At 51.5% G+C, this 14,963-nt stretch overlaps 1 protein-coding gene across 3 annotated transcripts in view; it reads right to left on the bottom strand.

Moving 5' to 3' along the window:
• Window positions 1–231: 231 nt before the first annotated feature.
• The window catches only part of Vps37c (VPS37C subunit of ESCRT-I), a 30,917-nt gene continuing 16,185 nt past the window's right edge, over window positions 232–14,963 (bottom strand). The window contains exons 1-6 of one of the 3 annotated variants that reach the window (XM_029556747.1): window positions 14,381–14,428; window positions 12,963–13,004; window positions 8,741–8,839; window positions 5,221–5,392; window positions 4,403–4,485; window positions 232–2,386 (exon numbers count right to left, since the gene is read on the bottom strand). In XM_029556747.1, coding sequence (XP_029412607.1) covers window positions 1,682–2,386; window positions 4,403–4,485; window positions 5,221–5,392; window positions 8,741–8,833 — 1,053 coding nt within the window. In that variant the 5' untranslated portion in view covers window positions 8,834–8,839; window positions 12,963–13,004; window positions 14,381–14,428 and the 3' untranslated portion in view covers window positions 232–1,681. Of the gene's footprint in view, window positions 2,387–4,402; window positions 4,486–5,220; window positions 5,393–8,740; window positions 8,840–12,962; window positions 13,005–14,380; window positions 14,429–14,963 lie in introns of those variants that run through there. The other 2 variants (XM_008822612.3, XM_008822573.3) reach the window with 2 other exon arrangements.

Raw genomic sequence — 14,963 nt, 5'->3', positions numbered from 1 at the left:
TCTTTGCATGTAGCCCAAGACAAAGCAAGCTTTGCAGCTCCATCAACAGCAAGGAAGGAAAACCAAGAGGAGGGGAGGAAAAGGAAATGCTAGAAAGAGCCAGACCCTCCTCCCAGGGGGAGGGGGTGCACAAAAGCTCCAGAGGTGGCCATGTCTGGGTGAAAGCCCCTTTGCAGACAAAGGCTGCACAAGCCACTGCCCCACAAACAGCTGCATCTTCCATTCTCAAACTCATCAGAGACACACCACGGAACTCATCGTTTATTAATGGCAATTAATTACACGAACATACAGGCAATCGCTCATCCAGTTCAGCAGCACTCGATCACAGACTCCATTAGTGATTCCTCTTTATAAATAACTTAGGAGAAGCAAGCATGGTTGATAAGGAACCCACAGACGGTGGGCCGGTGGGCCTGTGGGCTAGAGAGGGGGGCAGGCACCAGAAGGTAGGGTTCCTCCTTGACCCCCAGCACCTTCTGCCAGAGGCTAAGTACTCAGGCAGGGGGTGTTACAAGGCACATACAACTTACTAAACATAGCAGCTCCAGCGTCTGCCCTGAGACATGGTTCACATCTGAACCAACCACACTGATGCCTCATTTGCTGCATGCCCTTTGGTCTAGTGTAGTCATTTTTAACATTAAGCAGGCCTCAGCCCCGCACTGTGCTGGGGCTACATGTGACAGTCTCAATCCCTACCCTTTATATTCTGAAGACGAGGGAGTGTGGAGAAACCAACCCCAATGTAGTGATGGCGCCTGGACAGCACCATTAGACAGTTCTGTGGGGGTGGATCTGATGTCCGTCTTGCAGACATTGAGGGCGAGGAAATTACTTGGGGGCAAAGGATAGAGGAGCTGCTTGCAAATGAGATTCAAGGCACTAAAGGAGTGGAGGGATGGGTGAGCCCTGGAAAAAAGCTAGCCAGTAGTGGAGGCCCCCAAGAAGAGGTGACCAGGAGGTGATCTGGTCCTCCAATCCAGGTGGGGACTCCAGGCTGATTCCTGGGTCCTTCAACCCATACAAGTGAGGCTTTGCCTCCACACTCCCAAGCTCTCACCACACTGGTGCTGCTGTGGTTCAAACCAGCACATAGGACATACTTGCCTGACATTGGCCCAGCAGAATTAAATTATGGCTTTTAGGACTCAAAGTCCCTATTTTTCCTAACTCTGTTCTCTCCTTCGATCCAGTGGGACAGACAGTCCTTAAATGGATAGACACAGAGCTATATCTCTTGGCATGTGGCTATGCATCAAATACACCAAGTTCCAAGAGAGAGGCCGGGCAGGCAGGGGCCCAAGACCCAGGGCCACTTTGTCACCAAGATCACTCTTCACTGGTTCAGATGTCCCGGGAGCAAGCAAGGTAGTTGTGCACAAACATGCACATGCATGCTCATGCAGACACCAGAGAGCCCTGGGCTCCCACCAGACCAACTCAGGATGCACTGAGCCAGTCCTGGCAGGAACAGCTCCCAGAAGGACCCACACTGCACTGCCCAGGACCTTTCAGGGGGCCTGTGTGCTCCTGGCAAGATGTTCAAGGCTTCTGTGTGGTACCGCTCCCCGAAGTCTGCAGAGTACAAGCTCCACTTCCAGTGTAACCTCGAATCTCAGTGATGGTCGGCCAAGGGCTGTGGTACAGGTGGAAGGTCTCAGGTGGGCAGAGATCCGGGCTAATACCTAGGCCAGGCGGGTCCCAGAGGGGGAAAGCCAGAGGGAGGGACTGGCCCGGGAGGGTATGGGGGCTGTGAGGGATGTGGTTGTCCTGGGAAGCCTGGGAGCTGGGGTTGTGTTGGGTACGGAGGTTTTACTGCTGTTGGGAGGTAGGGGGACTGTTGGGGATAACCAGGACTAGGGGCTCGGCCTCCTGCCAAGGGGTATCCTGGACCAGAGGCACCAGTTGGGGTTACAGGATAGCCAGGCCGGGATGGCACACTCCTCTGTGGGGACCAGGAGTAACCCGCAGCAGCCCTGGGTCCTGGTTGAGATGATGGGTAAGGGGGACCCAGAGGCCCACCATAGGAAGAAGGCTGGGCCACCATGGGGAAGGGAGCTGGCTGCAGGGCTCCTTGGGCTGTGGGACCTACAGGTAGGCCTGGGGTTGGGCTGTAGGGCAAAGGGTAGGGAGGGATGACAGAGGGCTTTGGTGGCTGCTCTTCGGCCACAGGAGGTATCGCCTGGGGTGCTGGGCGGGGAGGCGGTGGGCGTGGTGGAGGGGCATCGCCGGTCAGCTCCTGCGAAGCGTGGGGCCTCCTCACCACATCCTGGAGCTTTTCCACGCGGACCCGGCGCAGGTGGGACAGAGTCCTCATGGAGGAAAAGGCCTCTAGGAAGGTTTCCAAGGGCACCTGACCCTCCAGGAACTTCTCAGCCATGGCCTAGAAGATACAAGGTGTGGTGACAACAGGAACCAGCTGGGATGGGGGCCTTCTGAAGCTTTTCCTGGCCTGATCTGGGAGTTTTTCCTCCATGGCCCTCTCTGTTGACCTGTATGCACCTATCTGTTCATCTCTGTCTCTCCCTAGAATGTCAGCTCCTTCACAGCAGAGCTATGTCTGCAATGGTCACCTGTCCCCTGACCAACATTGTGCCAGCCCCCTGCAGCCATTGCATGTATATTGGCCATCCAGGCCTATGGAAATGACTTGGGTGCTGCCCATTTAGGACTGGGCAAACTTTCAAGCTGCCTCAACCCAAAACACAAAGAAGTCTCTGTCCACAGAGGCAACAGGAAGGGGACAAGAGGGAAGACCGAGGAGCAGGAGCCTGGCCTCACATGCTGGGGTGCCACCTCACCACCCTTTCCTGATTCAACTAGGATCCTGATATAGTACTGCCCCCTTATCCATGGTTTCAGTTACTGGAGGTCTACTGTGGTCTCAAAACAATGCATAGAAAATGCTAGAAATAATTTATGAGTTTTAAATAACTTTAATTAGAAAATATTGTTATACCTATTCTTAGTTACTGTTTGTGTGTGTATTTGCATATGTAAATACACATGCGTGTGCACTTGTGTGCATATGGAGGCCAGAGGTCAATTGTAGGTATCATTCCTCCGGGGCTATCACCTTATTTCTTGAGACAGGGTCTCCACCTGAGGCTCACCAATTCAGCTAGACTGGACAGCAAGCCCCAGGGATCTGTCTGACTGACTGTGTTAGGGTTCAGATCTACAGCAACCCCCAAAGCAGCAGGGCCTCACAGTTTTGCAGGCCCCCTAAGAATGCAGGAAGTGAGTTAATGAGCACTGTGACCATCTGCAAGACAAGATAAACAGACCCTTTACACACCTTTTGACCTGATACCTACTGCAAAGAGCCGTTTGGGCACAACCTGCTTCCCCTTTGATAATCTTAAAAGACAAACAGGCCTCTGCACCCCAGATTCACAGATGTAGGCACTGTCTCCATACAAGCTATTTCCCCTGATAAGTTCACAATGTATAGAAACCTTATCCCATAACCCAGACCTGGCTGATAGAAGAGGATGGAAGGGGACAGTTTGACAGAGGCTATTCTCTCCTGATAAGCCCTGGGCTCTCTCTCTCCTGCCTAACTTTTTAAAAAATATTTTCCCACCTTCCGCATCCCCCGAAGCCCCCTATAAAAACCCCAGGCTATGAAGCAACAGCTCCTCTATCCAGAAAGGGGAATTGTCCCATGCGTTTTCCTCTGCTAATCAACTATCCCGCCAGAGTTTTTGTGTCCTGGTGCTTTCTCCCGATTTGACTCAAATTACCTATCAGTCTGTACCTCCCCAGTGCTGGGACTACAAGTGCATGCCACCCAACATGACTTTTTACATGGGTGTGGTGGATCAGAATCAGGTCCTCATGCTTGGGCAGCAAGCACTTTTCCTGAGCATCTCCCCAGCCCTAGTTACTGTTCTTAATCTCTTACTGAACCTGCTTTAACAATTAGACTTTATTAGCCAAGCATGATGGTGCATGCCTTTAATCCCAGCACTCGGGAGGCAGAGGCAGGCGGATCTCTGTGAGTTGGAGGCCAGCCTGGTCTCCATAGCGAATCCAGGCCAGCTGGGGCTACAGGGAGACCCTGTCTCAAAAAGACCAAAAAGAAAAAAAAGAAAAAAAGAAAACAAAAATTAGACCTAGATCTGTATAGGAAAAACACAGCACTGCCTACATGGTACTACCTGCTGTTTCAGGCCCTCCCGGGGATCTCAGAATGTGTCCCTGTGGATAAGGAGGCTCTGCTGTACTATAGCCAAAGTGCCGCCACTGGTGCCCAGGTGCCATCTAACTCCGGTGCCCAGGTGCCATCTAACTCGGCCACATTCCAAGCCCTTGTGCTCTGTGGTGCCTGGGCTCACAACCAGGGCCCTGCTCCAGGAGCTGCCACCCTGTTCAAGGGAGTAGGGTTCCACCTCACCTCAGACTCCTCCTCAATCTTCATGCCTTCAATCTGCAAAAGGTCCAACAAGGTCCCCGGCTGCAGTGCTGAAGAAAATTTCTCTGGAAAGAAGAGCAGAAAGGTTGACAATTCGAGAGCACTGCTGTAGTCAAAGCTGAAGAGCCAGGTTTCAGGAAAGGCTTGGCAGCATGCTCCATATGCACAGGGCCAAGCCACTGCACCAGGGCCCACTGTGGAGTCTTCTTGGTTCTGTTAGACAATCCGCTGCCTGAGTAGAGAGGAGCCCAAGAACAGAGCCCAGGTCTTCACCAAGCAGCTCCCCCTAGGCCAGCAAGGAAAGGGAAAAGACCCCATCCCAACCCTGAGTGGTACAGCTGTCCAGGAAACCCTGTCACCTTCACATAGCCTGGGCCAGCTCTGCAAGGCTTGGGCTGAGCAGGCTGAGTTGGTGCAGCAGCAAGACACCAGCTGCCTGGATTCAAATCCCATCTCCACCTAACATTAGCTGTGCAACCTTGGGCAAGCCCTCATCCTCCCCCATCCCCCGCCCTGGATTTTCTCATCTGTAAAAAGAGTAACTTCAGCCAGATGTGGCACATGCCTTTAATCAGGAGGCAGAGGCAAGTAGATCTCTGTGAGTTCAAGGCCAGCCTGGTCTACATAGTGAGTTCCAGGACACATGGGATTACAAAGAGGCCCTCTCCTATTCCAGACATCTACACTTCCATGCTATCCCAGCTGCTTCCTAGCCCCACTAGGAAGCGGGGAACAGGAACCCTGTGTCAAATCAGCAGGGGAGCTGCCCAGGGAGCACACCCATGGTCAGTTGCCCATACCCAGCTTGGCCTTCTGCTCCTGGCACCGCTCCACAAGCTTCCGCAGTTCCTGGTATTTGTCTGAGAGGTTGGAGCGGCTGATCTCCAGGGGACCCTGGAACTCCAGGTTCTGCTCGGCCAGGCTCCGGTTGGTGGCCAGTGCCATCTCTCGTTCGAGCTGCAGGTCCTGGACCTAAGGACAGGACAACTGACAGTAAGAACACTGTCACTGGTCACCCCCTGCCAGGATAGACCAGAGGCTTCTGGACTCAGCTTACCTGAGGAAACCTGAGGGGTACTCAGCCTTCAACCACGGTCACACAAACCTAGGTTCAAATCCCATACAAGAGACCTCACAGGCCCTTGATCAGGTTGAGGTAAGGCACAGAGACCCAAGTGCCTCACCTCAACCTGATCAAGGGCCTGTGAGGTGGACACGTCAGAGAGTGGCACCAAGGCTAATCACCTGCCCAAGGCCTCCTGATAGACAAGCACCAGAAATGTGCAAGACACCAATGAGAGTCGACTTGTACAGAAAGGATGGGATCCAGAGTCCTAGTCACTGTTTCCCAAGCTTCGAAGTCAAGAAGGCATGCAAACACATGCACACATGCACATACACAAAGACTGCTAGGGAGAGCCCTGATGGCCCAGATCAGACCACAATGCCACAATGCCATGAGGCCTCAAAGGTTGTTCTGACAGGGAAGGGGGCCTGGGCCCTGGGGCAGCCTGAGACACTGGGACAGGACACTCACCCTCACCTTCCAGACCACATGCATCCTACAGAGCTGTAGATGAGTGACCTTGGACGGTCCCTGAATGCCTTCTGCTGAAAACGCTTTCCTAGCCAGCAGCACTGAACCATCAGCCAGGCAGGCAGAAGCCTCAGAACCTTTCCCAGCAGGCCCAGAGAGTGGGTCAAGGAGTTTGCTTCAACCAAAAGAGGGCTGGAGACTCAGGACCACCACCCGACACAGAAGGGACCACACACACTCACAGTGCCATGTGACACCAAAAAGGGGAGCTCAGCACACACCACAGAGATCAGGGCACAGCTCAGCAAGACCAGCTGCCATGAGGGCCCTGCACGTGCAGCTTCTCCACCTTGGCCAGCACATGGCACACACAACCAGACAGGCTCATCCTCCAGCAGCCACAGGAAGCCAGGAGCCATCCTACAGAAGGGGCTTCCAGAAGGGCTGCCCTGCTCAGATCCCTGCTCAAAGCCTTAAGCCCTGCATCCTAAGGCAGACAGCAGCCTGCTAGAAAGATGCTGCCAGTTACCCCCTCCACAAACAAGACTGCCAGGGCCCAGGGACTGCAAGGCCCAGGGTGTGCCCAGCTCAGAGCCTCTCCACCTGGCTTTCTCTGCTGCCAGCAATGCCCTGTTTAGCTCATGGACATGGTAGCAGACCCTGGTGAGTTTCAGTGTCAGCTTGGGGCAGGGGCAACTGCTAATTAACTCCAGAGTTAATTGAACCCTAATTGAACTCTTCAACTCTAATTGAAGCTCCAGAGATACAATGCCCTTTCCTGGACTCCACAGGCACCGCACTCACATGTGTACACACACACACACACACACACACACACACACGAGTAAATATAAGAAATAAAATATTTTTAAAATTAACCAGGGACACTCATGTTTATTTCATGGTCAACTTGGAGTGGGGTCTGCAGCCCTCCTGCTCAGTCACCCACCCCGTCCTGGGCCCCACACACCCTTAGGTGTCCTTACATGTCCAATACCCTTTTCATGGGTCTGAACCACTACATCTACGCTGTATAGTTCTCTCTCAAGTTTCCATTCCTTCTCCCTATAACCTGAAGTCCATCTCTTGTAAATCACTCACATGAGATCAGTCCAAGTTCTTCAAAAGAGCTCCCACATCCTGTGGCCCCTGTACTACGCTCTCTACAAAACATCTCCACCATCTTTCTCTTCTATAAACTCTTCTCCCAGTCCCACAGTGACTCAATTACTGCTTTACGATCCATGACAGGAAAGCAAGCAAAAGATTTTTTGAAAGCTTGCCCTACTTTGTTTCTGCCCAATCCACACTGAGCGTTTTCCCCGCAGAGCATTCTGTTCAATTGGGCAGGCATGGCTGCACATGACAAAATTTGAGCTGCCCGTTGTTGGAGAGGCTGCGTCTGCTTACGTTTTCCATGAGCTTGTGCTTTCTCCTAGGTCCCACTGGCCTGCTCAGCTTGGAAGCAGTGAATGAGAATCAGGTACAGGCTTGCCTTTGCCCAGCTCCAGTCCCTTCAGGAACAAGCCCTGGAATTTCCCCTTAAGTCTCTGATCAATAAGGCCCAGTGACAACAATCTAGGATCTGAAATGTAAAACTCTTTCAAGTACCTGCATGACACTCACAAAGTTCTGGGTTTCAGAGTATCTCAGATTTCACATTTTTGGGTTAGGGGTATTTAGTGAATTTATGCAAATATTCCAAAATCTAAGAAACTAAAATCTGAAATACTCTGATCCCAAGCATCTGGGTGGTGTAAGGGACACTCGAACTTGTACGTGACAGATGAGTGAAGAAGACCCTGTGCTAGGGACACAAGGCCTGCCAGGGCTCACAGCATAGCTAACCGTGGGAGCTGGCAGTGGCCCCCAACCAAAACAACTTTTGCTCCCATCCTACCTTAGGAAGCAGGACCTGTCCTCGATCCCTGCCTACCAGGAGGTCATTTCAAGCCAGGAAAGAGGCCTCACTTGGGTAGGGTAACAGGTACTAGCAGGAAGCACAGCAGGGACAAGGACAGACTCACGTGGCCCTGTGATCCCTGCAGCAAGGGAAAGGCTCTGGGAAGGCTGACAGGGATGCACTGGATGGACAGCTTCATATTCTCTAACACACTGAATTTGTAGAAGAGACACACCACATCTGCTCACCAGGGAAAAGAACAGTACACAGCAAGTGCCAATCAGACAAGCCTGGCATTATCTCTCCCTCACAACTGGGGCAATGACCAGCTGCAGCCACTCTGGGGTGATTATGGGTTTTTCTGGCCAGACAGCCACATCCAGTTGCCTGACCTCCCTATCTTGCAGGAAGGTCACAGGGTCACAGAAGATAGGGGCAGGGAGAGCTGAATCAAGCTCAGTACAGACAGCAGGGTGGTGTCTATTTCTGTAAGGACCCAGTAACTAGGAGCTGAGAGATCCTGTGCCAGCTGTACTAGGAAACAGGATGGAAGGGGATGAGCTAGATCCCAGACAAGGTGACTTATGACTTGTGGCTAGAGAAATGGTTCAGTGGTTAAGAACACTGGATACTCTTGCAAAGATCCAGGGTTTAATTCCCAGCACCTACATGGTGGCTAACAACCATCTGTCTCCAGTTCCAGGTGATCCGATGCCACCTTCTAGAATCTGCAGGCATTGAATGACAAGGGTACACCTCACGGCCATGCAGACAAAACACTCATACACATAAAATAAATTTTTTTAAACTCCTTAAGTGACCAATGATGAATTACTTTAACAAAAAAAAAAAGATGCAGCGTTTGTCAGCCCTCCCATACCTCAGGGGACTCCAGGGCCAGTCGGCCGATGGCTTCTAGGTCATTCTGCAACTCCTCCAACTCCTGCAGAGTCCTGTCTTTCAGTGTCTCCATCTTTTCCTGTGAACACAGGGCAATACCAAGTGAGAAAGGGGCAGTCTGAGGGAAAGGCACCCTGAGCCAAGGGTGACATCACTCCACAGGGGGGATCAGGGTGTGAGGGTCCTGCAAGCACAGCCCTTCCTCCCACACCCTGAGATGCAGGGTCTGTGACAGCCACTTGGCAGCCAGAGCACTACATGGTGCTCCCAGAGGAGCTGACAGGAAACAGCAAGAGAGCCAGGGTTCAGGGATGGAGATTAAACTTGGCCTCAGGCCTGGCACAGGTCTATTTCTGTCAGAACCTGAACGATACCCCCTCCCCCGTTCCAGAGAGCCTTGTGGGCCTCAACATGACGGGCCTAATTGTGCCTGTTTGCTATATTTAGCACACTAATAACCCAGACTTCCCTGAGTAGTCTCTGCAACCACAGCCCCCTCCACATGTCGCAGAAGCAAACTGTCACACGTGTCCTCATCAGCACAGAAAAAAAGAAATCACCAAACTGGCCTCTCTATCAGTCAGGAAGAAAAGGCATCACCCGGCCAGGACAGGAGGTCTGCTCCCACAGGGCAGGTGTCAGCAGTCCTCTCCCTGTCACTGTCTCAAGGGCCATCGTCATCTGTGTAACAGGTCATAGCCAGGCCTGGGGGAGTAGTCCAGAGGCAACCTTTCTAGATCTATGTTTCAGAGCATTAATGTTCGGTGCTCTCATTATGAAGGTTGCTAGTTCCCAGAAGACTCCAGTCTCCCAGAGATCAACGGCCTGCCACTCTCATTGCCAGCACTCGCCTGAGGGGACCACGCTGATGACTCGGCCAAGAAGACATTAAGAGGAATTAGAAGCCTAAGAAGGGAATTAAGAGCCAGGATGACAGACAGAAGTAGCCTTCTCTGGGACTCAGTCTCCCCATCTGTAATGGGAAGGGGATGGCATCCCCTAGGGCCATTTCCTAGGTCAATGAGAAAGTGTTGAGTGGTGATAGTAAGCTCCCTTTTCCAGGAAGGTTCTGATCCTGGTTTGTGCCTGGAATGTCTCCTTTTATGTTCCAAGTATCCTAGCTGAAGCAACAAATGACATATATGGTCACCCTTCTAATGAAGCACTACCCAAGCAGGGTGACACCACTAGCCATTGTCTACTGTGGGATGCACACTGCCCAGTCTCTAAGCAAGGACGACTTCATCGTGAGGTAGGTGCCCATCCACCCATGCTTCAGTGCCAGTAGGCCAGGACAGGGTCCAGAAACATATAGTCTCTCCTAAGTACATGAATGCTGCTGGTCCAGGGCCAGATCCAAGAAAGAGGATGGTTCCATACCTGTCATGTCATGAAGGGGCCAATGGCTTCTAAGCATCTACAGTGTGGCCTACACTGTCTGGCCTAGGCTCTTGGATCCCCAGAACCCATCTAAATGAAGGGTGGGCATGGCAGCACTCTCAAGCTAGATCAGGGGATCCAAGAGCAAGCTGACTTACCAGATTAGCCATAATGGTGAGCTCTGGATTAACTGAGAGACCCTGCCTCAAAGAATACAGTGGAGAGTGATCAAGGAAGACCAGGCATCAACCTCAGGCCTACACACACATGCACACATTTGTACCAACATACATGTGGGCATGCATACACACACATACACACAAGGTGAGAAAGAAGGAAGAAGGAAATGTAAGGGACTAATCCCTGATAAGTAGACAGGGCCACTGAGCAGTAAAAATGGCACACTTCTGGTTTCTTCTTCTCCTGACACAAGGCCCGAAGGCTTTTTCTCCCACCACAGGGAGACAGCTCTTCCTGCCCCTCTTTTAGCTGACAGGTTCAGACCAGTTTACATAAGACCAAGGCCAGTCCTGCACAAAACTTGGAGCTATGACCTATCAGCTCTCTCATCTTTAAGCTGATCAACCAAAATTAAGGGCAGGGAACCTGCCCCACACCACCAAAAACACTTAAAAGGCCCAAGCCCTCCTGGGGCTCTGGGTCCTCTCTCCACTTGTGGAGAACTCTTCTCTCTGTATGAGTACATATGTGTGTGTTTCTTCACTTTTAATAAAATTTGTTACCTGTTGCTTTCTGCTGTGTCTGAGATTTTTTTTCTGCCTTTTAGTTCTTTAACTGGCAAAGAAAATGAACCCAATCAAGACCCCCTAGAAGGTAACAGAAGGAAAGAGATTCTATGAAGAAATTCTTCACAAAGAGAAGGCCAAAAGAAAGGGAGCCCAAATCCCAGCCTGCACTCTGTCTGTACCTGACTGCTGCTCCAAAACCTCCAGTCTAGAAGCCACAGAAGAGGAGCAGGGGCCAACAAAGACTCCGAGACACAACAGAGCTCTGGAGAGACACACTGCTGTGCCACCACACCCCAAGTGCACCTGCCACAAGCAGGAGCAGCACTCTGAAGATCCTGAGACTCATCCTGAGACTCAGCAGGCATAGTGGTACACACCTACAAGCCCAGCACGTGGGAGATGGAGACACGATCAGGAGTTCAAAGCCAGCTTTGGCTACACAGCAAGTTCAAGACCAGTGTGGACCCTATGAGACTCTCAAAAAGCTCTAAAAAAGACTAGAAGGATGGCTAGAGAGATGGCTCAGCAGTTAAAAGCACTGACTGCTCTTACAGAAGACCCAGGTTTGAATCGCAGCACCCACATGAGGGCTAATAACAGTCCGTAACTCCAGTTCTTGGGGATCCAACTTTCTTCTGTCCTCCATGGGCACTGCACAGATGCACTTACATAATGCAGGCTAAGACTCATACACATAAAATAAAAACAAAAAACAAAAAAACACTAGAAGGTTGGGGTGTAGCTCAGTTTGTAGAGTGCCTATCCAGCATGTCCAATCCCTGGCACAGTATAAAGGCATGGTGGTACACATGTGTAATCCCAGCATTCCACATAGGTAGAGGCAAGAGGATCAAGGAGCTCAAGCCCAGAATGGACAACATAGTGAGTCTAGTCTAGGCTACATGAGACCCTGTCTAAAAATAAAAATAATTTTTTAAACCAAAGACATGGAACACAGGCTTCAGTAATGCAGGCCCTGCACAAGACCAGTCCTTGTCAGGTATGTCCTCACGCAAATGGAAGCTTCCAGAGCCTCAGGTTCCTCATCTGTAGGACAGATCCAATGAGAATACCTCCCTCACAGATCCAGTGACACAATGCAGGCAAAGCACCATGCAGCACAAGAACAAAAGCCAGTCAAAGATTATGACACCACAGGAACTACACAGGATCACGAAGGCCTCCAGTGAGGCCCAGCCAAGAACCTGCTGGGCCACAGCTGCATCACCCAGCCCAGCCCCACCCAGCAGAGTGCATGCTGTTCCTGCATTCAGGCCAAGTGCAGCAGGCATTGGAGGCCAACAATGGTGGCTGGCTAGCCACACATAAACAGCCAGTCGGCAGCGCCCCCTCAAGCAACCCCAGCAGTGCTGGGACCTCCACAAGGAGGCCCCATGCACCAGAGCCCTGAACAGTCAAGATCCCTAGGACAGCCTTCGGATATTTTCCTTTGATCTACCTGTTCAGCCCAGCACAGGAGTGTGAGGAGGACCAAGCATTTCTTTATAAGGGCAGAGAAGCGGTCTTCACAAGCCCACACAAGGAAGTGCACTGCTTACCCCGGCCCCTGCTGTTCCTGCCTCCTGCCTGGAGGGTGGCTCCCCAGCCAGTCCCTCACAAGTCAGACATCACCTGCTCTCAGAGTCAACCAGAGAAGCTGAAAGCAACAAGTTTATTCAGGGTCACCATTTTGAAGGGGTAGGGGGGAATCACTGTGCCCATTACAGAGCGGTCATCTTAGGTGGCCCTGTGGCCTGGGCCTCTGTGGCTAGTAGCACCTAATTCCCATCAACCAGCCAACATACAGACAGTATCTCAGTGTGACTGCAACCACCAGGGATGTCACAGAGGAAGAAAGCAGGGGCTGGTGACACATTATTTGGAGACCAGAGTCCTTGGGCTTCTGGTTTCTAGAGGGCTGAGGAAAGTCCCTTGGCACCAAGGTCCTGATCCAGATGTCCCATGACCAGATGACAGAGAAATGCTGGGTGCTTCCTTGAGGAAGGTAGAGTGGACTGCTCAGGGGAGGGCTGGGGGATGATGGTGAGGAAGGGTGAGCCCCTGGGTACTTACCTTTGTCTTCCCAGACCTGTTCACAGGCAGTTCAGAAACAGCCTGTCCCAAAAAAAAGGATGGAAGAAAGGGAGAGCGGGTCAGTCAGACGGTGGACGAGTCCAACAAAGTGAGAGGACAGGAGAGCTGCCCCTCCTTCCACTTGCTCAAGCTTTCCTTCATTTCTTCATCCCCTTACAAAATAAATGTTTATTGAGCAACTGCTACAAGCCAAGACTCATGTATGTCCCACCTCAAGGGGCAGAGGGAAGTAAACATTTGTTGCATTTTGACAACTAGCCTGGTCCATCAGGCACATGTAAAAAAAACAAAAACAAAAACAACACCACACACACAAAAATCTTTCTTCTCATGGAACTTAGTTTGCTTTTTAAAAGAAACTCACAAGAGCTGGGTGTGGTAGCACACACCTTTAGTCTCAGTACTCAAGAGGTAGAGGCTGGTAGAGTTCTGGAGATGGAGGCCAGCCTGGTCTACATCATGAATTACAGGCCAGCTAGGGCTACAAGAAGGCCCTGTTTTAAAACAAAACACACACACACACACACACACACACACATTAAAACAAAACACACACACACACACACACACACACACACACACACACACACACACAAGAAAAAAAAAAAAAAACCCACAAGTTATTGTTAACATAGGTAAGGCAGTAAGGAGGTGAGGATTGGCAAAGTGGGAGGGCAGCTCTAGGGGTGAAGGCCAGAGGGGTGCTCATGCTGGGAGGGAGTGTCAGGGTACTTGTGGGAGGCACTGCGGATTCTAGTGGCAGGGGCGGGGTGGTGGTGGTGGTGGTGGCTGGCAAGCAGGCAGCTGCACATGCAGCACAGGTACAACCAGGAAACAGGTCCTGTGGGGTGATGCTGTCACCTCAGAGGTGATCAGACAGGGAGCACAGTGAGAAAGCACAGGAACCAGGCTGAGTCTCTGCACAGGAGAAAATGAATCCCTGCTGCCTGCACCAAGAAGGGAAAAGGCCTGCTTTTTTCTTTTTTCCCCCATTTTAAAATTTTGCCTGGTCTGTAGTTTTCTCCTTTACAGTCACCTGCAAAGGTCAGGTCACAAGCTTTTAAAGGCCACACATGGAGGGAGAAGTGTGAACCCCAGGTAAGTCATAGGCCCTGGCCTCACTCCCAGACTTCCTGAAGGGAAAGTGTCTCGGGCCTGAGCCAGGCCTGTCTTCTCCCTCAGGGGAAACTACAAGTCCAGATCTAGGGGCACATTCCCATTCCCTAGAGGCTGTCTGTAACCTGAAACTGACACATGTCCTTTGCTGACCACACATATGGGAATGACAGATCACTGAAAAGCTGGGAGCTGTGGGGAGGGAGCCCAAGACATGACACACCACATGCTGAGTGGGGATGGGGGAGGAACACAGGCTAAGGAGCAGGATCATGCCTCACCTTGTAGTCTACCCCTGGCCATCCGGCCCTGTTGCTTGTCTGGCCTTGTCTTCATGGCTTTTTATCTTAACAAAACCATTCCACATGCTTTGAACAAGGAGCCATGATCTGGTACAGATAGTGAGATGCAAAGCCAGATTAGGGCCTGTGGATTTAGGCCAAAGGCAAGTATTATTTCTGGCCATACTCCAGTAGGAGGCCACAGAACTCAGGGAGAGGTCACAGGGTGCTGAACAGGGCTTAGGGTCTGTTCACAACAAACACCAGCAGCAGTGCCCATGACTGTCACTCCACAACCTCTGCCAGGGCTGTGTAGTACAAAATAAAGCTTTGAACAGCCAGAGGTTCTATCCTGAACAAACTGGAGAAAGGAAAGCCAGAAAGCACCATGCAGCCTTTCGTAGACCATGAGGCAGTGTAGAGTAGGGCTGGCGCTCCTGCACCTGTCAGCTCTAACCAGTTCATGCCCCCTGGCCCACCACAGGACTCAGAGAAAAGCAGAACCAGGGACAGGTGACCTAGGTTCATGCTTTGATTCCACATTACTGTGTGACCTCCATCAAGTCCCTTAACCTCAGGTCCC

Source organism: Nannospalax galili, unplaced genomic scaffold (assembly GCF_000622305.1).
Source record: "Nannospalax galili isolate Female #2095 unplaced genomic scaffold, S.galili_v1.0 scaffold1270, whole genome shotgun sequence".
In the NCBI taxonomy this organism is placed as follows: domain Eukaryota; kingdom Metazoa; phylum Chordata; class Mammalia; order Rodentia; family Spalacidae; genus Nannospalax; species Nannospalax galili.
The sequence above is the reverse complement of the archived record's forward strand: the minus strand, read 5'-3'. Positions and strand labels throughout refer to the sequence as shown.